The following is a 21,316-nucleotide window of genomic DNA, read 5'->3' as shown; positions in this document are numbered from 1 at the left end:
CATCTTGGTCCATAACCCCAGAGGCAGGCTCTGAACTACTGAACACAACTGCATTTCATGTCTCTGATCCTGTGGCCCAGGATCCCCACCCCAGGCAGGGTCTCAGTGGGATATGGAGCCCATGTCCCTGCCTCCGGATCACCACAGCTCATCCCAGCTTACTGGGGCCTTGTGCTGTGCCCCCTAGGTTGAGGTACAGGCCTTCTCTGGGCTCACTTCCTTGGCTGTACTATGAGAGGTTCAACAAGATCATCTCTGAGGTTCTTGAGCTCAGGGGTTGTAATGCTAAGAGTCCATGGATCCATATGAGATGCCAAGAGTTTTAAAAGTCTGTGATTCTGAGAGTTCTTTGTTCTTGCCAAGGACCCTAAAAAGGTGGATCACCAAGCTCCCTAAAAAGCTGATCTAAATATCTCCTGTAGCTTCCACAACTCCTTCCCTGTCTCCTCACTATAGCGTCTAGATGTTCCCAGACTCTTGGGGAGGGTCCCAGCTGCAGCTCGCTGTGGTTCGGGAGTCAGAGCTGGCAGTAGATAATAATTAGGCTCCCTCATAACCTGAGGAGGTGGGGATGGGGTGGGGGTGGGCTGTGGTTCCAGGAGACCTGACTCTATGGAGCTGCAGCCTGAGAGTCCAAAGTTACCAACCAGTGCCCCCACTCAGCCAGGCTGGGCAGAACGCCTCCTCCCACAGAGAACTAGAAGGACCTTCAGGCACCAAGTTTGGCACCCTAATTTTCAGATGGGGAAGTTTGAGTCGGAGAGGGATTCAACCAAAGCCTCACAGACAGCTGGTAGTAGAGACAGGCTTGGACCCTCTCTCTATAGGACATCTGACTAGTAGCCAGTGCTCTTTGGCCAAAAAGCATATCCTCATTTGGATTATTGAGTGCATGTGAAATGCCACCATTTGAACTCCAGAACTTGAAACTGGGGCACAGAGGTCCCCTTATTTGCAGGGATAGACGGCATCCTGGGCTGCTCTAGCTCCCTTATCAGATCCCAAGCACGATCTTCTCTGGACTCCCTCCCATGTGCTCAGATGTTGGGTATGTGACCCTGGGATCACCCCTGCCCTAGCCCTGGGAATGCCTATTGACATATGAATGGCCTGGGGCTATGATCCCTACATCAATTACCAGGGAGCCCTTTCTGCCTTTCCTCCACACCCTGGACCTGGCCTAGGGAAATGGAAACTCTTCCCCTGTCCCCTTCCCTCTGCAGGTGTCCAGTTCTCCTCCCAAGATCTCTTGGGCCCTGGGGACCTGATCTTCCCCACCCACTCACCCCACAGCTCAGATTCTATGACTCAAGTTTATTTAAAATTCTCCACTTCCCCTACAATCTATCCCAAACAACTCATTTACCTTCCTCCACTTCTGCCATGGTCTGTGATTATCCTGATCCCACCCAGGCCTCTGCCTCCAGCATAAGGCTTACTCTACTGTCTGCATCTCCTCCCAGCTCTGCTGTCCTGGGAGGGCCGCATGGGATCCCCTCAGTGGTACTGAGTAGCGGAAACCCTGGCTTCTGAGCTGTTGCCTCCAGTCTTGGCACACCATATGTTATAACTCCAAGGACACAATTCACGGAGCTGGAAATCACTATGAATAGTGTCCTGGAGTCCCTAGTCACTGCCCCGCTGGGCACTCTGATGGCTGCTGTTGGGATTCGGCAGGGTGGGACAGTAGGGAAGAGAGAGCAGTGTGTCACCTGTCCTGCTGGAAGGAGGGAGTAACTGTCCTGGCAGAGAAGGGTGGGGCTGGGAATGGAGACAGGAAAGACCTCCTAGAGGAAGGAGATTAGGGCTGGGCCCTCAGGAATATGCAGGAGCCCACCAAGTGGGCCTCTATCATACATTTATTTTCACCAGGCCTTTTCTCACCAACTAGGTGGGGTTTCTGGGGGTGGGCCCGGGCCTCTTCAACAAGGCAAAGAGGTTGTTCTCCCTGGCTGCCACTTTCCAGGAGGAAAACAGACCTAGGGAGGGGCAGCAGTGGCCCCGTTTGCCCTGGCAATGGTGACAGGTCTCAAAGGAGCATCCAAGTCTCCAGTCTGTCTTGCATCTTGCAACCCTTTCTTTGGTTTGGAGCCCAGAAGGGGCTGATCCGGGAGGCTTCGTCCGGAGCAGCCCCCTGCAGTTCTCAGGCAGCGGGAGAGATGGCGACACAGAGCAGTGCGGCCTAGAGGGAGAGCGCGAGCCCAAAGGCAGCCTCAAGGGGCACGGGGCGGAGGGGCGCGAGCCCGGGCTCTGACGTCGGGGGCGGGGCCGGCGGCCGTGACGCGCGGGGCGGGGCTGCGCGCCTTCCCTGCCCAGGCGGCGATTCATTCAAAAGGCGCGCAGCTTGCGCGGCTTCCCGTGCGCTCGCCGAGCCGGGCCCGGGCGCCGCGTCGACCTGGGAGCTGGGCTGCTGGAGCTGCCGCCGGGCGGCCAGGTAAGGGGGGTGCGCGGAGCCCCAGCCGGGAGTCCGCTTTCCGCCGCCGGGGCCAGAGGGATGCAGACCCGAGTGGCGCCCCCTGCCTCCCCGCGTCTCTGAGGAAGTTCAGCGGCGCAGCGGATGCCGCAGCCCCGACCCGCGCCCCACAGCCCCCGCCCTGTCCTGTCCCGGCGTCTTCCGAGCACGGTCCCCCCGCCCAGCTCTGAGCCCCCTGCGCCGGAACTTGCACGTCCTCCGGCCGCGACTGCAGGCCCTGCCGTGCGCTGTGGGGAAGCCCCAGCGGAACTTGCAGTTTGAGTAGCCAAAGGGCCGCGGAGACGCCCCCAGCCCCAGAAACTTGGACCGAGACCATGACGGGGTTCGGGACGGGACGGCGGCGCTTCGGTGCGGCCGGAGAGGGTGGCTGAACGGTGTCAGTCCGTGACTGTGGGTGACATGGTGGGTGAGGCGGCCCAGTCCGGGCGAACGTGTGGCCGGGACACTGGGCGGTGACGCCGGGCCGGGCGGGAGACACAGAGGGGCTCTGTGTGTCTGTGACAAGGCGGAGTGTGTGCGTATGGTTGTGTGAGAGAGAGACCCCAGGTCACTGCGGTGACTGTGACCCCAGCCAGCTGTGAGTGAGACCCCAGGTCACTGGGGTCACAGAGTGTGTGGCCTGGGGTATGACCAGGGCAGGGCCAGGGCCCTCCTTAACGTGAGTGAGTGTGGAGTGGAGAGAGGAGCCCCAAGTGACCGACAATCGGTCCCCAAACACTGGGGCCATAGTGTGCTGTACAAGTAGTGCAGTGTGTGTATCTGCACCTCAGGGAAGTGAGTAAGAGGAGGAAAGAGAAGGGACCTCAAACACCTGCTAGCAGATGAGGGGCTGGAAGGAGGAGGGCCAGGGAGGTGACAAGGGTCTCTCCAGGACTGTCCCCAAGGGGGCGCCCCTCAGGAGCTCAGTTCAATAAGGAGGAGTGGGTCCTGAGTGACTTGCCCTGGTAGAGGGAGAGAGGGCCAACGCTGGGCAGCATTTGGTGGGGTGACACATCTGGTAGTTGCTGAGAGGCCCTGAGGTAGCCTCAGGCTCCATCTCTGTCTGTCCCCCTCTCTATCCCCCCCCCCACACACACAAGGTCTGTGAGACCTGGCTCACAGAGGGCTCTGCCCTCTGGTAACCAGTGTTCTCACTGGGCCAGGGCAGTCTTGCTTTCAGATCTTGCCCTTCCTGGGCCTCAGTCTCTCCCTGTCCGCACAATGAGATATTAAGCTGAGAACAGCCTGTGAATCATCACTTTGGGATCCTCTATTGTTTTTGGGTCAAATGCCTCTGTTCTCCCCTACCTCCCTTCAGGCAGAGAGACTGCAGTGAGGGGTAGGAGCAGGCTGTCTGATGGAGACAAAGTGGCCCAGGGGCTGCACCCAGGTGCTGGTAATGGGGTTGGAAGCATAGCTCCTTGGACCAAGCCCAAAGCTGTGATCCATAGACATTGACTTCTCTGGTCCCCATCTCCTTTCTTCAGTATCCTTTGTGGGGGAAGAGGGGACATGGACTTGTGCCCCATAAGTGGTCTCTGATTTGGAGAGCTGGAGCAGGGCCCCTTCACCATCTGGGCTAGACCCTTCTGAGGCTCCCACCCCTAGGAGGGTCTTCCAGGTTTATGCAAGGTGAAGTGGAAATCAGGCTCCCTAGCCCCAAATGGGTAAGGGGGCACCTGCTGAAGGATCCAGAAGTTCTCTTCTCTGCTGTTCTCTGAAAATGTTGATTGCATTCTTGGATCCAGTGTGAGGGGCGGGGAGCACCAGGTGCTGTGCTTAATACTTAACGGCAGGCTCTTGTTGAATACTCACAGTGGTTATGAGTTGTGGTAATTGTTTTTTAGAGAAGGAAACAGGTTCCGAGAAGCAAAGTGATTTGCCCAAGGTCATGCAGAGTCAGGACAGTACCAGGACTGGAATTCAGGTCTCCTGCCCCTGAAGCCCTGTGAGATGCTTGGAGAGGGTCCCTCACCTTCCTAATATCTGCTCTTGGCTTATCTGGGCTTTGTTCTCTCAAACCCAAGGTGGCAACAACCCAGGGTGTGTTGTTGTGAGTTCTGAGTGTGGTGTTTATTTGCACACAAATCTGAAACATTAGGGGTGGGTGGGTTACATGGTCTTCCTATTTCTCCTCTTCCTCCCTACCCTAAGCTCACAGCACCTCCCCCACCCCAGCCAGAGGTCACCAGAAAGGCTTGTCTCCTGCCTTCTAGAGCCTGTTACTGACTTTGGGAGCATCCATGTAGCTCCAAAGAGTGTCTGGAGTCAGCAGCACCACCTGGGCTCAACAGTGGTAAGGATGATTTAAAGTCCCAGTCGACCATCACCATACCTGAGAGGCCCTACGCTCCTATTCAGAGTTGTTCTAGGGGAACTTTCCCGAATCCACCCACACGCTGCTTGGCCGAGAGCTGGAGCTGGGTATCAGGGTGTCTCTCGGTCCTCTCTGGAATGACTGGAGCTGTACTTCTTGGGGCTAATCAGAATAGCTGTCTTGGTCTCCTGGGGCTGAGCCTGAGTTATTTCTATCCCCAGCAGAGAGGTGGAAATAGCTCAGGGCCGAGGAAGGGCAGGGATTGGGGAAGGGTTAATCAAGGGTTAACCTCTTCTGATCCCAGCCCTACCCTGTGCTCTGCTCAAACCAAACCTTTCTGAGAACTTGGTTTCCCTGGATAACAAGGACGATGGCAGCGGGGCCAGGCTGGGTTTCCAGTGTGGCCCCAGTTGGGACTGGTGCGATGCTGGAAGGAGGTGCCTGTGTCTAGCCAAGGAAGGGGGACTATCAGCCCTTGCCCCTGCTCATAGGGTCAGCCTCATGTTACAGAGGGAGAGACTGAGGTTCTGAGAAGTGCTGGGACTTAGCCCAGGACCCCCCAGAACCCTGACATTCTGGCCCTCACCCTCCAGACAGGGGACCCACCTTTTTTCTTACCACATGTTCCCCAGCAGGCAGCACATGGCCCAGGCCTGGAAGCAGGCCCAAGACATGCCTTCACAGTCAGGGCGCCCTCTTATGTTCCAGCTCTGGCCTTGCTGTCCTTGCCCCGACTTCTACTGGCCTATCTGCCTCCCTTTCCAGTTCCTCCACACCCTGCCAGGGCAGCCTCCCTAAAGTTACTTAGACTTTTTTCTTACAAAATGTAGTTCAGTCTCCTCATCCTGGTTTTCCTTCCAGGACCCTTTTGAACTTTATACCTTCACCCTCATCTCTCCCTACCAGATGCCTTGGTTCTACTCTGCCTTTGCTTTTGCTGTCTCCTCTTTCTAGAACCCTCCTGGTCATTCAGGGTAAACTCCCCCCACCCTCACCCACTCCTCCACCTGGGAAGCCCTCCTGCCCAGTGTTAGTCCCTCTTCATTGTGTGGTCCACCTGCCACGTGTCCCCCCTCACTTCTGGGAACAGGTGCAGGGGTGGGGCCCTCATGGGTACTGCACAACCGGCTTAATGGGGTTGGCCTGGCCGGCAGCCTGCCCTCTGCTGAGGCCATATCTCTGCTGGCCAGACCTCCTCCTGAGAAAGGGCAGCCACTGTAGGCTGAGGGCTTACTGTGTGCTGGGATGCATAGGGAGGTTTGTACCCAGGGTCTCTGATTTTTCCCATGTGTGTGCCGGGGGTTAAGGGCAAATACTCAAGGCCACTCCTGTGTGTTGGGATGAGCTTGGTGCTTGCCATGGACACTTCTCAGGCACAGCCCTCATTCTGGGCCAGCAGAGGAAGCTCCTTACTTCAGGCCCTGTGGTGTGTCAGGCCGTGGGCCCAGGGTTCCTTGCAGCTGGACTTACAGGGGATCCCCTTTCTTCCCAAATGCTCAATGGGGAGCCAAGATTCAGAGGGCAGAGGGATCCAGCCCTAGTTTGAGTCACACAGTCGCTGGTGCTAGAGCCTGGCATTCAAGCTCTCACCCAACCCCCAGCCCCATCTCCAGGCAGAGGTGAGGGTTGTCTGACAATTCTGGCATCAGATTCCAAACAAAGACCAGGCTGGCTACCTACAGGGGGATGAAGAAGCTTTGGTGAGGCTGTTCAGCACCTGGCCTGGGCTGGGTTTGGGGGCCAGCCCTTCAGGTGAGCAGGAGGGGTGGACCAGCGAGGGAAGGGTTTTGCCTGAGCTCAGCCAGCAGGGCACCCCCAACTCAGGACTTAGGGTGCTGGGACATGGTCTCTGGCAGTGCTGGGACTGGGGTGGCAGGGAAGACAGGAGGAGCCAATGCTGCGTCCCTACTGTATGCCCAGCCCTGGATAGCACCCTGAGGCCCTCTCATCCTCAGACTCATGCCAGTGCGGTCAGCAGCCCCGTCCAGTTACAGGCAGGGAAAAGAGGACCCAGAGAGGGGAAGGGACTTGCAAGACTCCAGTGTCACTGGGATCCTCACCTAGGTCTGTTTGCTGGGAAGGCCAGAGCTCTTTCCCCGGCCACCCTGGGAAAGATGAGAGCTCTATAAATAAACTTCCCATGTGGCTGTGAGTGTGTGCCCTGGCTACTTGGCAGAGATGGAGAGGGATGGAGGGGCCTTTATAGCGAATTAGAGGCAGGGTCTTAGTGTGTGATTGGAGAGAGAAGGAAGGAGGGCTTCTGGAAGGAGGGACTTAACTTGGACCTGGGCCCTCTTCACGGTGAGCACGGGGAGGGCGCTGTGTACCCACCTCCTGCTTGCACTTCCCTCCCTCCCTGAGGGGGACCACAAATAATGATGGCTGAAGAGGCCAGGAGAGGGGTGAGTCCACCCTGACAAGGAGGCTGGGAAGGCTTCCTGCAGGAGGTGGCACCTGGGCTGAGGCCTGATTGTAAGAAGAGCCACTGTTCCCCAATGAACAATGGATCCTTCAGCAATGCCAGGGGGTCAGCTGGACAGGCACAATTGTCCCAAATTACAGAGAAGGAGACAAGCTCCAGGATGTAGGGCTAGGTTCTGACTGCTCAGCACCCCTCCACCTTCCTTACTGTGACTTCAGTTGGCCTGGGAGCAGGTGGACACAGGCCTGTGTAAAGGCTGGGAAATGGGTCCTCCCGGGAGGCCAAGGCTTCTCCATCCGTGATACTGGGACAGACATTGGGTTCTCCCTTGCTTGCTCCTGAGTCACTGGCTGACCTTGGCTGAATGCTGCTCGGTTGTGAGCTTGACCTCTTCTGGCCCTTGTGGGCTGTTGAGAACTGGTACTTAGGAGAGGCCTGGCTAGTTCTATTTATGGTGCCTTCTCTTACCCCTCAGAACCTTTGTTTGCAGAGAAGGACCCTGAAGCTCAGGGAGTATGAGTAACTTGCTGAAGGTCAAAAGCTTAAACCCAGGTGTGACTGCTCCGGGGTCCAGCCTCCCCCCTCAGGCTGACCTCTGTCCACAAGCTCTGTAGGTTAGGGCCTGACCTGGGATTGCTGGGTGCAAGCAATCCCAGGTCAGGCCCTGGGATTTTTTTGCCCAGCACCCAGAGTCTGGAGGAGTTGAAGAACAGGGCAGGCCGGGCCTGTGGTCTCCCCTCAGTCTCTTGAAGCCTCGCCCAAATTGGCCTGGTCAGGGTGATGGGGCAGGGCCTGTGCTGAGCAGACTCTGGGATGCCCTGGCACAGTAGCGGTTGGTACCGGATGCACGGCTTGGGCAGGAGGCAAAGGTGGCTTCTCAGAGGAGAAGGTGGCAGTGGCACGAGTAGGGGTGGGGAGTTGGGTGTCCTGCAGCCCTCCTAGGCCCCTTGCTGTCCTGTCTCAAGGCCTGGGAACTGGCCCAGCCACCCTGCAGGAAGCCCCTGGTTTTGAGCCCTTGGGTGCTAGGCTGGAGTAGAGTGTGCAGGAGCAGTGGGAATGCCAGGCCTTGGGTGGCGAGGGCAGGGGCTGCCAGCTGCCTGTCCCCAGTCCTAATGGTATAAACCTTGTCTCGTTTGAGACCAGGTTGTTACAGGATCTACTCACCCTCTCTGAGCCTCAGTTTCCTCATTTGTGAGGCCTAGAACCCTGTCTTTGAGGCCAGGAAAGGGAATGGGCATGTGGTAGGTGCTTAGACGGGGTGGGTGTTGGGAAGCCCCAGCTCTGCCTCAGAGAACTGTCTGGTTTAGGCCCCTGCCCCGCCTCCCAGTCCCAGGCTCAGCCCAGGGAGGGGGCAGGGATTTTATCTTTACCCAGACTAGGAGGGGCTAGGTGGGCCCTGTCTGGCCACCTCAGCCCTTTTCTCAGCCTCAAGGGCCAATTAGCCCCCTCAGCTCCACCTGCCTACGTCTTGCCCCTGAGCCTCCTGAACGCTGCCCTGGGTGCAGCTGCTGCCTGGTGTGCCTGGTGCGGGATTAGGGGTCTGCATTGCCTGGAATCCTCACCCCATGGTTGTGACCTGGGAGATCCTGGCAGCCTGAGGCTGGGCTGGAGGTGGGAATGGGTGCACCCTTCTTCCTGAGTGGCCTTGAGGCAGCCTCTGCACACCTCTGGGCCCCCAGCCCGTCAGCAGCCCTAGGGAGCTGGGCTCCACCCTGGGATCTTCCTCTTCCTCCTCCTGGGAATTCCCAGCCTTCCCTGGGCTTCCTGCTTCTTACAGGTCCCAGTGCCTTTCCCCTCGGATCTGGCATAGATGAGGGCAGCATGCAAATGTGTATGGATGCAGGGAAATTTCAGAGGCCCCAGAGACCCCCATGGGGACAGCACCTCCTTCCCTGGGGCCCACCTGGGTGCTTTGTGATAGTCTCTCAGTTGAATGCCTCCTGGGTGCCACTAGCTCCCTAGCCTCTGCTGTCAGGTTGGCAAACACTTAGAACATCTGCTATATGCCAGGCCCAGGGCCAGGCTCCAGGGTAGGGGGGGCTAGGAGTGAGGTGGGAAGCATTCAGATAGACCTGGGCTGTTCAAATAGACCCTGCTTCACTTACTGCCTTTGTGACCCATACAGGTGACCTCTCATAGCCTCAGTTTACCCAGGTGTGAAACAGGGATGCTTACCTCTCCTATGAGGAGTGGAGGCAACACACGATGAGGGCCTGGCTGGAGGGAATGAAGGTCAGGTCCCTTCCCTGTGAGGATGGAGGATGAAAAGGAGGCAATGCCTAGCAGTCTTCACTGCCACCCAATGTGGGCACTGCCCTACTTCAGCCCCAGTTGCCAGGAAACCACTGGGTTCCTCGCTAACCTGGATTTCTCTATTGATGGGCAGCCTTTGTCTTCCTGCCTCGGGTGCGGCCACTGCTGAGGGGGGCCCATGTCCAGCTGTTTCCCGACAACCCTAGACTCTGGAGGTTGCAGGGAGGGCCACAGGCCATAGAGCCACGGACTGGGAAACGGAAGTGCCTGCCTCCCAACCCCTGCTCCAGGTGGGTACCTGCCTCCCACCTCTGTCCTGCCCCAGTCCTGCCTCACTTGGCAGCAGCCCAGTGAGCCCTCTGAGACACAGGTTGTTCCATCCCTCTCCCTCCCCTGCTAACCCTTCAAGGCTCCTGTAGGAGCTCTCAGGGAAATGCAGGCTTCTCAGCTTGCAACCTAGTCTTGGTGTGACTTGGGCTCTGCCCAGTAGCCTTTCCAGACCCCTCTCCCTTCCTTCACCCTCCCACCCCCCAGATTGTCACTGTGGCTTGTCGGGCACCTACTGTGTACCAGGTCCTGTGCCAAGCAACCATACATAAATATAAGAGAATCTCATTCATACTTCACACCTCCCATCAAGTGTGTGCCATTGCCCCTTCCACAATTTACACATGGGGAAACTGAGGCCCAGTGAATGCTTATTGAGGGCTTGCTCTGTGCCAGGCCCTGTGCTGAGTATTTAATGTGAATTCTCTCATCTTGTCCCACAACAGCCCTCTGAGGGGCAGGAGGTTGGGGGTGGGGTCCACAGCAACAAAGCCAGTGAAGAGCAGAGCAAGGAAGGCTGGTTCTCCCCAAGTTAGCCCAGGGTTTCAATCCCCCCTCCGCAACCCCAACCTCTGGGCTCCTTAACTATCAGCCTGCTCTCTGGCCCTCTCCTGATCACTTTTTCTGATCCCCTTGGTTCAGCACATACGTACTCAAGTGCTGGGTCCTGGATACGAGGGGCAGCACCCCTGTCAGTGGGGAAGGGGCTGGGTAAACAGGATGGTCACACCCAGGGCAATTAATGTACAAATGAGGTGGTGGCTGGGGGCTTCCAGGAGGAAGTGACTTTGAGCTAAGCTTTGAAGGAAAGGTAGATGTTGGTCAGGTGATGGGAGGAGTTTCTAGGCAGAGGAAACAGCAGGTACCACTGCGGTCTGAGGAGGCAAGTGTGGGGGCTGAAAGAAGCTCAAGAGTGGCTGGAGGTGGAAGGGGGGAAGGAGCCAGATTTCAGTATTGAGACACCTAAGCTGCAGGTAGGGCTGACCTGGAGGCCAGGGCATGGGGTGGAGGGTGGGCATGGGGCCATGGGAGAGAGACTGTTGGGATTCGGGAAGCTTCAGCGGCCACCATGGAGGCTGGAAAGTGAGTGCCTGGAGGTGGGGCCCCAGGCTGGGGCCGGGTGACCCCACGAGCTTCAGTTCTGGGAAAGGGGAAGCTGCCGAGGCCTGAGGAGGCCTGGGCGGTGACATGGCTTCCTCTTTCTCTGAGCCTCCAGAGCTGCACCTCCCTGGGGCTCCTGCCACCTCCGGCTTGGGGCCCTTGTCTCAGCTTTGCTAGTTGGCTTTCTTCCAGGGAATTTCTGGTTCTAATTGTTTGGGCATTTTTTGGAGGGTAGGGGTGGGCTGAGTGAGAGGAAGGCCCACCCCCACCAAGCCCCCACAAGCCTGTTTCGGGGAGGTCTCCTGCTCCAGACATCAGCCGAGGGAGGGTTTTGTGGTAAATGAGACAGACTTCCCTGCCCTTGCTGCTGTCTGGTGGGGGGCCAGCAGTAAACAAGTAAGCAAACAAATCATTACAAACCTGGGCAGGAGGTGCAGGGGAAAAGAAGGGGTGATGCGGAGGAAATCACATGATCTATGTCAGGCTCATTACCTTAGTTAAACTTCATGACAGCCTCGCTCTGGGAGATAAACATCCCTATCTTGCACACGAGGAAACTGAGACCCAGTGAGGTGAAGCAGGAGCTTGGGTCCCCCAGGGAGTTCGTGGCAATGGGGACAGGCCCCAGGCTAGGAGATTTCAGGGCGGAGTGGCCTCTAAGCTAACTTCCGTCTCTGCCCCTGGGGCCCTGGGGATGGTTCTCCTCTGCCAGGACCACTCCCACCGTGGGCTGAGGACGTACCCTTCTCCGGGCCTTGGTCTGGCCATTTTTGATAGCCCTCCCCCAGGAAGTCCTCTGGAGGTGCCGGACTTCAGAAGGTCACTGACTGCCCTGCCTACAAGAAGGCAGGGGTGTGGGGATGGAGCCTTCACAGACCCCTACCCAGCCAAGGGGCTTGATCTGAACTTGCTTTTCAGTCAAGGTTCCAGGGCTCGGGGCATAGATGATGCTGAAGGCCTGATGGGGGGAGGGTGCAGAGGGGGTGTTAGAGCAGCATGCGTCCATGTGCATACAGAGGGGTTCTGGGCGGCGGCCAGCAGCTGCCTGACCTGGCAGGTCCACTGGGGGCTCTGTCTGCCTGAGTGTGGGGGCCGGGGGCGCTGCTGTAAGCAGAGACTCAGGCAGCCAGACTGGTGTAAGTGCTGGTTTGGGGTAATTAGAAGGCAGGTAATTAGAAGGCGTCAGGGCGCTAGGTGGCGAGTGTCTGTGAATGTGCCTGAGTGGGCCCTTGCTGTCTTGGAGTCTGGGCCTTTGGACTCCGTTTTCCTCCTGGAAGTCTTGAGATCCTAGCTCCCTGTTTGTTTGGAGGTGAGGAGCTGCACAGCCCCTTCTTGGTCCCTCAGCAGGTGCCAGTCACGGCCAGGGGTGGGACTGGGGCCCTCTCGGTGGCTGTTGTGCCTCTTACTTTCCACCCCTGCCCCAGCTCTCTGGGCCCACCCTGGGGACATGGAGGGGACTGGGTGGTAGGGTGGCCAGACTGAGGCCTTGGGGCTCATGGTCAAATCTGTGGGTTAGATCCCTGAGGAACAAAGGAGAGGGCCATGGAGGTGGAGAACTTGAGTGGGAGCTGGGCCTGGGCAGGGAGAAGGGACACTTGTGACCGAGGTGGAGGAGGGACCTGTGGAGGATGAGTTAGGGGCTGCCACCTGTTCGGTGCTGACTGCCAGGGTACCACCTTCACTTTATGCTGTGGCTGGACCTTCTGTCCCGGGTTTTCCCATGAGCTGGTCTTGGGCCAAGAGCCATTGCCAGTGACCTGGAGAGTCCCGAGGATGGTATGACCGCTGCCCCTCCCCCTCCCCTGTGGTGTAACTCAAACCCCTGGCCTGCAGAGGTCTGTGCCAGGCCAGGCCGCCCAGTGCAGGTGGATCAGTTTCCTCCGGCTCCTTTTCCAGGTGGGAAGTCCAGGCCGCCCGTAGGCTGAGGGGCTCACATGTGACCTGGGGTTTACTGCAGGCAGCGCTTCTCCTTCCAGGCTTGGCGTCAGGCGGCTCCAGGCCCAGACAAGTTCCCCTTAACCTGCTGGGCTTGGCTCTTCCTCCCTGCTCTTGGGGGTCAGATGCTGCCTGTGGCCTGTGCCTGCGGCTCCACAGCCACAGCTCCCCTCACCCTCCCGTCTGGAGGCAGGCCTCCTGGGAAGATGTCATGGAACTCCCTTGCTCTGCCATGCTACCTTCTGTTGTCTAATCCAAATCTTCCTGCTTTTCCATCCATGTCTACTGGCTGGAGATTTTTCTCCAGAGGAGGGCACACTCTTGAGCCTGGGGGCTCAGCCTCAGGCCAGTGCCCATTATACTCTGTGCTCTCATGTGCCTTATTTTGTTTCTTGGCACTTCCCGCCATCTGGCAGTGGGACATTCACTTTTGTTGTTGTTTTTAAGGTTTTATTCATTCATTCATTCATTCATTTACGGAGGTGCTGGGGAATGAACCCAGGACCTCATGCATACTAAGTATGCACTCCACCACTGAGCTACACTGCTGCCCCCCTCTCCGGCCCCCAATTCATTGTTTATCTGTTGGCCATTGGTTTCCCCTGGGATGTGAGCTCCCCCAGGACAGGGACAGTATCTGTCTTATTTATATCCTTTTCTGTTTTGAGGGCAGTGCCCAGAACAGTAGGTACCTGAGAGGACAGAGGGCTTGAAGGCTGTCTGCCACAGGTCTGCCCATGGCTCAAGAGATGTAGACACATCCCAGACCTCTGTGGTGAAGTCTGCTGGGTGTGGACGATGGGACACGTGGGAAGGCCAGGACTGTGATGGGGTCGGGAGTTGGGGAGGGTACACACACAGGAGCTTTGAGAGCCAGACCCAGCTTTGGGAAAATGGAGATCTAGAGAAGCTTCCTGAAAGAGAGGCTTTTGTGTTGGGCTTTGAAGTGTGAGGAAAAGGTCTTGCTTGGAACAGAAACAACAAGAATGAAGGCAGAGAAGCAAGAGAGGCTGGGCTTGCTCGTGGGCCCCGCAAGGAGGCGTTCTTAGTGGCAGGACCCTGAGTGCTGGAGATGAGTGGAGAGTCTGGGCATGGGGGCACTGTCAGCCTTCTTGTTCCTCCCACCCACCGGGTGGGAGGGATGAAGCTGTAGGCTTCCTTCCTCCTAGCCGCCCCCGCCCATGCTCCAGGGTACCTGGCTGTTTATGAGAGGGGCAGGAAGCCCTTCCTCCTCTGGGAAGCCTCCCAAGCCTGTGCTGCCCTGGGAGCCTGTGGCCCCAGACAGGGTGCCCCCACTTCTACTCAGGCCTGCAGCGGGGAGTGGTGAGAGTAGGCCAAGCTGCCCCAGTGCTCTGCCTGCCTAGCAACACCTCACGACGCCCCCATCCAGCCCTGTCGTGGGGGCAGCCCTGGAAGGACAGCAGCCACCTGCCTGTTCCCACCTCCAGCTGAACCTCCCCTCCGTCTGCCCTAGGCTGGCTACCCGCTAGAGCCTGAGGATGAAGCTGAGCCTGCCGCACTGGCCCCTGACCTGCTTCCTTGTGGTGAGTTGGGGATGGGATATGGGACATGTGAGTCCTGAGCCCTGCACCCCAGCCCTGAAGAGGTGGAGTGCGGGTGCCACTCAGGAACCCGTGGCCGCGATGGGTGCTGGGATTGTTTATGCAGCTCTTCCTCGAGATGGTTCGATCCTAGGAAGCATCTCCTGGCCCAGGCCGCTCCTCGCGTGGGTGGCCTCCCAATGCTTGGCATGTACTGGAGCCAGGTCTGGGGACTGAGGAGGTCCCTAGTCTCCTGTGTGACATTCTCTCTGCCCTTCAGCGCAGCTGGCTCTTTGCCTGCCACCCCAAAGCTGGGGCCCATTTGGAGGACTGGGATGGAGGGTGGGTCTCCCCAGTGGGCAGATTTCAGGTCAGACAGTTCACATCTGGAATGGGGAGAAAGGGAGCTCCCAGTGGAATGGCGGGAGGGGGCACAAATTGAGAAGATCCTTCCTTTGGGACCTGTCATGCCCTGTGTAGATGCCAAGGTGTGAGCAGGCTGGCCTTGAGTTGCAAGGAGGTCACAGAGACTCAGCCAAGGGCCCAGAATAGGAACTACCAGCTGTAGACTTGGCCCCAGGGATGATGAGCAGAAGCTGGTTAGTGACATGCTCAGCTGTGGTATGGGGGCCAAGGCAGCAGGAAGAGGGCACAGAATTTGAGAGGAATTTGGAAGAATTTCCTCCTCATCATCCTGGTGAGCTGGAAGGGTATGACTCAGGCACAAGGGCTTGAGATTCTGATCTGGCCCTGTTGGGGGCTTTCCAGCACTTTTCAGAAGCAGATGTGGTTCTCTCCTTGCCTAGGTGATAGAGACAGGCAGGTTTTACTTGCAGCACAAGGCATTGAGCTTAGAGAGTGTCCCCAAAGCCTGGGTGGGGGTGGCCCTGTGCAGTCAGCAGTCCCTGCTCCTGCGGCATCTGGAAGTGGGTGGTGGCCCGAGATGCCACGTCCCAGTGCTTTCTACTCTTAGTGTGTCCTGCCCTCTGTTCTTCCAGCTGCTGCCCTGGCCTCTGGCCACTCCAACATCAACAACCCCTTGGCAGTGCCCACCTGGGGAGGAGCCCAACCTGGTGAGCTCACCCTACTCATCTGCCTCTCCTGGGAAGACTGTTGAGGGCCAAGGCAGAGACCTCAACCCTGGCTCCTGGCTTTGTTCTCACTCTCCCTCCCGCAGGACCCAGGGCAGAGCACGTTATGCAGGTCCTGTCCCCCGGGCACCTTCTCAGCCTCCTGGGGCTCTAGCCCATGTCAGCCCCACTCCTGCTGCAGCCCTCGAGGGAGGCTGGAGGCCCAGGCGGGCACCGCAACTCGAGACACACTATGTGGAAACTGCCAGCCTGGGTGAGCCATGGGGTGGGGTGTGGTGTGGTGGTTCATGGACAGGTAACTAGGACTTGAGATCCTCAAGTCCCAGCCTCACTCACCCCTTGAGTGGGCCTTTGTCTTCCCATCTATGAAGTAGGATGGATCAGGACCAGTGAGGGTGTCCAGTAGAAAGGTCCAGCCTCTCTTAAAGATAGTTTCTGGGCTTCAGTAATGTCTTCCCTCCCTGCAGGTGGTTTGCCCCTTCAGAGGCCCCCCATGTTCCCTGTCAGCCATGCTCCCGGACACCTCTGGGTACTCGTGGCTGTTATGGTGAGTGGCAGACAGGGGTTAGGACTGGTAGGGGTATGTGGGAGTGGGTCTGGCAAGCTTGAGCCCAAGGGCCCCTGCACTACCATCCAAGGCAGTGGGGTCCTCACTCCCATAGCCCAGGGGAGGGTGTGCAGCCAGAGGGTGTCCAGCAGGACGCAGTCAATTGGTCAGCTGGCTGTGCGTCTGTCAACTCTATCTCTGAGTGGCAGAGACTGTCCAGCAGGTGGCTGCTACAGCTGGGGTCTCACATTCTGACTGGTCTCCTGTCCTTATCCCCTCAAAGAGACCCATGTAGATGAGTGTGAGCACACATGCTTCCATACATGCACCTCCTCTCACCTGTTGAGTTGGTCACCTTGTGAAGCAACTAACTCATGGACCAGGTCTTGGGGAGGCAGGATCCCCTGTCCCTGTGCCCAGGCATGTGCACTGGTGCCTTTTGTTCACCCCTCTGACCCATCATGGGTGGTGGACAGGGGGTTCAGAGTGTGGCCATCCTGAGGTCTGAGGCTACCTTGCTCAGGCTCATGGACCAATCAGAGAGCCAAAAAGGAGGAGGGGGTGAGTTGGCCTTTGCTTCCCCTATGTGGTGGGGAGCAGGTGGCTCTTGACATGTCAGTACTGTACCCCACATATAGGAACTTGGACCCTGGGCCTCTCTGAGTGTGTTTCTCTCTGCCTGTGTCTTTCCTCCATGCCTCAATCCTCCATGGTGCTCAGAGTGGAGGCGGCGGGCCCGACGTGGTGTGGAGGTGGCAGCAGCAGCCAGCAGTGCAGGGGAGACGCGGCAGCCTGGAAACAGCACGCGGCCAGGCAGCCCCGAGGAGACGGCTGCCCAGTATGCGGTTATTGCCATTGTGCCTGTCTTCTGCCTCATGGGGTTGCTGGGCATCCTGGTGTGTAACCTGCTCAAGCGGAAGGGCTACCACTGCACGGCCCACAAGGAAGTCGGGCCTGGCCCTGGAGGTGGAGGCAGCGGTAAGGCTTAGCCTGGGGTTGGGTGGAGAAGCCAGAGAGCTAGCCCAGCACAGTTCAGCTTGGGTCCCCTGAGGGGACCTACTTGGCCTGCCCAGGGTTAATCAGGAGGGCTGGAGGTACTGCACGTGAGCTGCAGAGGAGACACTGCAGATTCAGAAAGTGGAAGGAAGGGTGAGGTTGCCAAGGTAGCAGCTGGGGCAGAGCAGAGGTCAAGTGGCTTCAGCGGGTTCTCACCCTGGGTGAGGCCCTACCCAGCTGTAGAGGTCTGGACTCCTCAGGGGCTACAGCTCTGTGTGTGGTTCAAGAGTTGGACTGCCTTCTGGGTACTCAGGGTAACCTCTGACCTCTGGCTCGAAGGACTGGCAGAGAAAGGCATGAGAGGTTCAGGTTTCAGCTCCAGGCTGTGGTTTGAGTTAAGAGCCCTGGAACCAGAGGGAGAGTCATATTCCTCCCACCCCTACCCCAGAGGCCTGGGCTTTTTTTCTTCTTTCTCTTACCCTCAATTGCCCTCAAAGGCCAGAAGGGCAGGGGTCCCACATGCACATACACCACCCATGAACTTGGTGGCCAGGTGAAGACTGAGCAGCGCTTCCCATGCCAGAGCCCTTTCCAACCCCTGACACTGCAGACCTCAGGGAGCAGGAAGGGGACAGGAGCTTTAGGCAGGCGACTCAGCCTATTTCACCTGGGACTGCACTTGTTTTCCTAGCCTAGGATTCCCTTTAACTACTGGGTGCTGCCTAGATGCCAGTCCTAGGAGCTCTGTTTACTGCTGGCCTAGGACCATGTGGTCCATTCTCATGCCGTTGAGGTTTCAGCCCTAAGCTCACCAAGGATCCTCAGTTAGCTATATAGACCAGGCGGTGTGTAGGGAGATGACAGGCCCGGAATGGCGGTTTGCCGGGGTTGTTGGAGGTTCTGGGCAGAGAGGCAGCCCATAGCTCCCTGAGGCTGAGGAGGGAAGAGGCAGGCCCTGAACGAGTCTGGCCCCCTACCCTGCACACTCTCTGCAGGGACTGTGGAGTTCAGATGGCCCTGAAACTGCTAAGCACCTGGGGCTGTTGGATGCAGAGAACAGTGATGCTGAGTAGTGAAGGTGATAAGGGGCTTCTTAGAACCAGAGTTGACAGTAGGTGCATGTATACCCAGGATCATAGCCTGACTCTCATAAAGGCCTGGGGCGCCCTCTGCTGTCATACCGCAAGCCCAGAGTGTCTGTGACTCCTTCCCTAGGATCATGGTTCTTTTCCCCAGGAATCAACCCTGCCTACCGGGCTGAGGACGCCAACGAGGATACCATCGGGGTCCTTGTGCGCCTGATCACAGAGAAGAAAGGTGAGGGGAAGGTCTGACTCCTTTCCTGTGCCCAGGAGAAGGTCTCCTGTCAGAGCCCTGCCCTGCTCCTCCTGCCAGGACACCTCCGGCCAGCCTGGCCCTCTCTGACCAGTGTGGGTGGAGAGGTGGAGGAAGGGGGTGGTGGGTAGGTAGGATTTGTGCTGGGGCAGGTTGGGGGTGATGGTTAGAGAGAGGGATTCGTGCTGTGGAAAGGGGTTGGGGAGAGTGCCCCTCTTGCCCCAGAGCCAGGTTCTGACTGCAACTGCCCACAGAGAACGCAGCGGCCCTGGAGGAGCTGCTGAAGGAGTATCACAGCAAACAGCTGGTGCAGACCAGCCACAGGCCTCTTCCCAGGTGAGTGAGCTGGTGGGCAAGGAGGGCTCTGACTCAATAGGGAATCAGCCTGCCTCCTGGGGACTCAACACTTGGGTTATGTTCCCCCTCCTGTCACCCGGATACCTCCTGGGGTGTCCTGGGCCTGGCTTGCCCCAGTGACTGCTCCCATTTGTGTTTTTCACAGGCTGCCACCAGGCGCACACAACCTGCCACACATCTGCCCACATCGCCACCACCTTCACACCGTGCAGGGCCTGGCCTCACTCTCTGGCCCCTGCTGTTCCCGCTGCAGCCAGAAGAAGTGGCCCGAGGTGCTGCTGTCCCCTGAGGCGCTGCTGTCCCCTGAGGCCGCAGCTGCCACCACTCCCACTCCCAGACTCCTGCCCAACCCAGCCAGGGCTCCCAAGGCTGGAGCCAAGGCAGGACGCCAGGGCGAGATCACCATCTTGTCTGTGGGCAGGTGAGGCGGGCATAGACACAGCAGGGTCAGAGACATGACATGACAGCTGTTGGGGAGGCACGGCCCTAAGCTGAGCCATGAAGTGGGCTCAGTGCTGGTCCCACCTTTCCTGGCCTCAGTGTGCCTCTTTGCAATGTGGGTGGCCAGGGAGAGAAGCCAGGTCTCCCCAGCTATGCTGTGTCTCATGAAGCCATTGGGCCCCAAGGGCAGGGTCCTAGCCCCCATCACACCTGGGCCCCTTCAGGCCAAGAGCCTGTCCACCTGGGAGCTTGGCAGTGAGAGGGAGGACATGGGGAGGGCTCAGGCTCTGATCTAGGAACTTGCTGTGTGACCCTGTGGGTACTGCCCTCTCCACACCTGAGGGTCCCCCTCTAATGGGGGATGATTACACCACCTCTCCTCATAGGTTCCGTGTAGCCCGAATTCCTGAGCAGCGGACGAGTTCAGTAGCCTCCGAGGTGAAGACCATCACGGAGGCCAGGCCCTTGGTGGGTGATCTCCCTGACTGTCCACAACCTGGCCTCCCCAGTGAGCAGCGGGCACTGCTGGGAAATGGTGGAAGCCATACTAAGTGGCTGAAGCCCCCAGCAGAGAACAAGGCCGAGGTGAGGACCAGAGGAGTAAGGTGTCTGTTGGCACCTGGACCAACCCTGACTGCAGATGGGGCAGGGGTGGAGGTGCAGAGGGCCCTGGGCAGGGACCACTGTCTTGGAGCTCAGAAGCCCCCTGGCTCAGCTCTGACCTCTCACCCCTGCCCTTCAGGAGAACCGCTATGTGGTCCGGCTAAGTGAGAGCAACCTGGTCATCTGAGAGGCTATCTCGTCTGAGGATACTGCAGCCCTGACCTGGGAGGTTCCAAAGGCTTCCTGGAGGAGATGGAGCTGCAGCTAGGCCTGTTGGATCAAGAAGCAATGGCCCAGCAGACAAAACCACCAAGGCCGAGGCCTGAAGGTGGGAGTGTCCACCCCAGTAAGGAGGCAGGCCGGCCAGCGGGTGCTGTGTGCAGGAGCAGGTTGAGAACCCCTGCCCCGTCCCTGCCACCCATTTCCTTCCCTGAAGGATGTCCTTGACCCTGTGCCCTGCCCTGACCAGATCCTTAGGGCCCACAGGGTCCTCTGTACCACCAGGTGGCTAGGCCCTCTACCTGGCACCTCTGGCCCCAACACCCTGGTAATTAGCCACTCTTTGCCTCTGTAGAGGGTACCCCCAGCTCTTCTTCCAACAAGTCCCATAAAGGGAGGGGTCAACAAAACGTGAGCTGGGAACTGAGTTCCTGGGTTCTAATCCTGGGCAAGTCCCTGGCCATTACCGGGTCACAATTTTTCTGACTGTGAAGTAGAGTGATGTCAGTGCCCAGGGCCTTCCTGCATCTTGCAGGCTCTGGGCTGGGTTGTGTGGGTGGAGGGTTTGACTACTTGCCACTGCTCCCATTAGTAGCTTTATCTGGCCCCATTTTTGCTGCTTCTGGGCCTCCACCTTCAAAGCTCCCATGGGGCTGCCATCCATGGCTTTGCCTACAGAAGGGGTTTAATGCATGTGCCTGCCCCGGACCCTGCTATCTTTATTGAAATTGAAAAAAACAGACTGACCTGGCCAGGCAGGGTGGTATAGAGCCCCAGCCTGCCCAGCCCACCTCAAGGTCTCAGGAGCTTCAGGGGAAAGGGGTGTGTGACAGGGCTGTAGAGGCTCCTCTGGCCTCAGTTTCTATGTCCCTGTAGTGTTGGTGTGTCTGTCCCCTGGCCTGGGCAGTGCGGGCGATTGCCCAGCCCCAGGCTCCACTCTGGCTCAGACATCTCGTTATTTATTTGGGGTCGTGCAGGCACAGGCCCAACTGCCATTCCCATTTCTCTTATTTATTGAAACTTCACTGTTGTCCCATCCTTATGTCTCCATTTGTTGAATAATAAAAGGTGGGAAAGTAGTATCACAAGGAGCTTCTTTTCCCTGTGCCTCTTCCCAGGTCCGTCCATTCACTGAACAGCTCTGTGCTGAGTTTCACGTGTGGGACAGGTGGGCACCGGGCAGCAGGGGAAATGGCTTGGAGGGGCCCTCACCTTCCCTGGTTCTCAGTGAACGCCCTAGAGGCAGTGCTGTCCAGTGGAAATAGTGTGCGCCACATATGTAATTTAAATTTTTCTAAAATAGCCACATTTTTTAAAAATAAAAAGCAGTGAACTTTTAACAATATCAATAATGTATTTTAACCCAATATTTCTAAAAT

The 21,316-nt window shown here is 57.9% G+C and overlaps 1 protein-coding gene across 5 annotated transcripts; it reads left to right on the top strand.

Moving 5' to 3' along the window:
* Nucleotides 1-2,315: 2,315 nt before the first annotated feature.
* On the top strand, nucleotides 2,316-21,019 carry RELT (RELT TNF receptor). 5 transcript variants are annotated; one of them, XM_072970765.1, is made up of 12 exons: nucleotides 2,336-2,434; nucleotides 9,578-9,734; nucleotides 14,282-14,351; nucleotides 15,347-15,421; nucleotides 15,526-15,692; nucleotides 15,907-15,986; nucleotides 16,707-16,964; nucleotides 18,219-18,299; nucleotides 18,572-18,653; nucleotides 18,820-19,095; nucleotides 19,502-19,700; nucleotides 19,858-21,019. In XM_072970765.1, exons 3-12 carry the CDS (start codon nucleotides 14,307-14,309, stop codon nucleotides 19,903-19,905), a joined length of 1,311 nt encoding a protein of 436 aa, XP_072826866.1. In that variant the 5' UTR covers nucleotides 2,336-2,434; nucleotides 9,578-9,734; nucleotides 14,282-14,306; the 3' UTR covers nucleotides 19,906-21,019. The 5 variants fall into 5 exon arrangements, with proteins under 5 accessions (XP_072826865.1, XP_072826866.1, XP_072826868.1 ...); XM_072970767.1 differs by lacking the exon at nucleotides 2,336-2,434 and adding an exon at nucleotides 4,731-4,748; XM_072970764.1 differs by lacking the exon at nucleotides 9,578-9,734 and having other exon boundaries at nucleotides 2,316-2,434.
* Nucleotides 21,020-21,316: the final 297 nt, after the last annotated feature.

Source organism: Vicugna pacos, chromosome 10, assembly GCF_048564905.1.
Source record: "Vicugna pacos chromosome 10, VicPac4, whole genome shotgun sequence".
NCBI lineage: Eukaryota > Metazoa > Chordata > Mammalia > Artiodactyla > Camelidae > Vicugna > Vicugna pacos.
The sequence above is the reverse complement of the archived record's forward strand: the minus strand, read 5'-3'. Positions and strand labels throughout refer to the sequence as shown.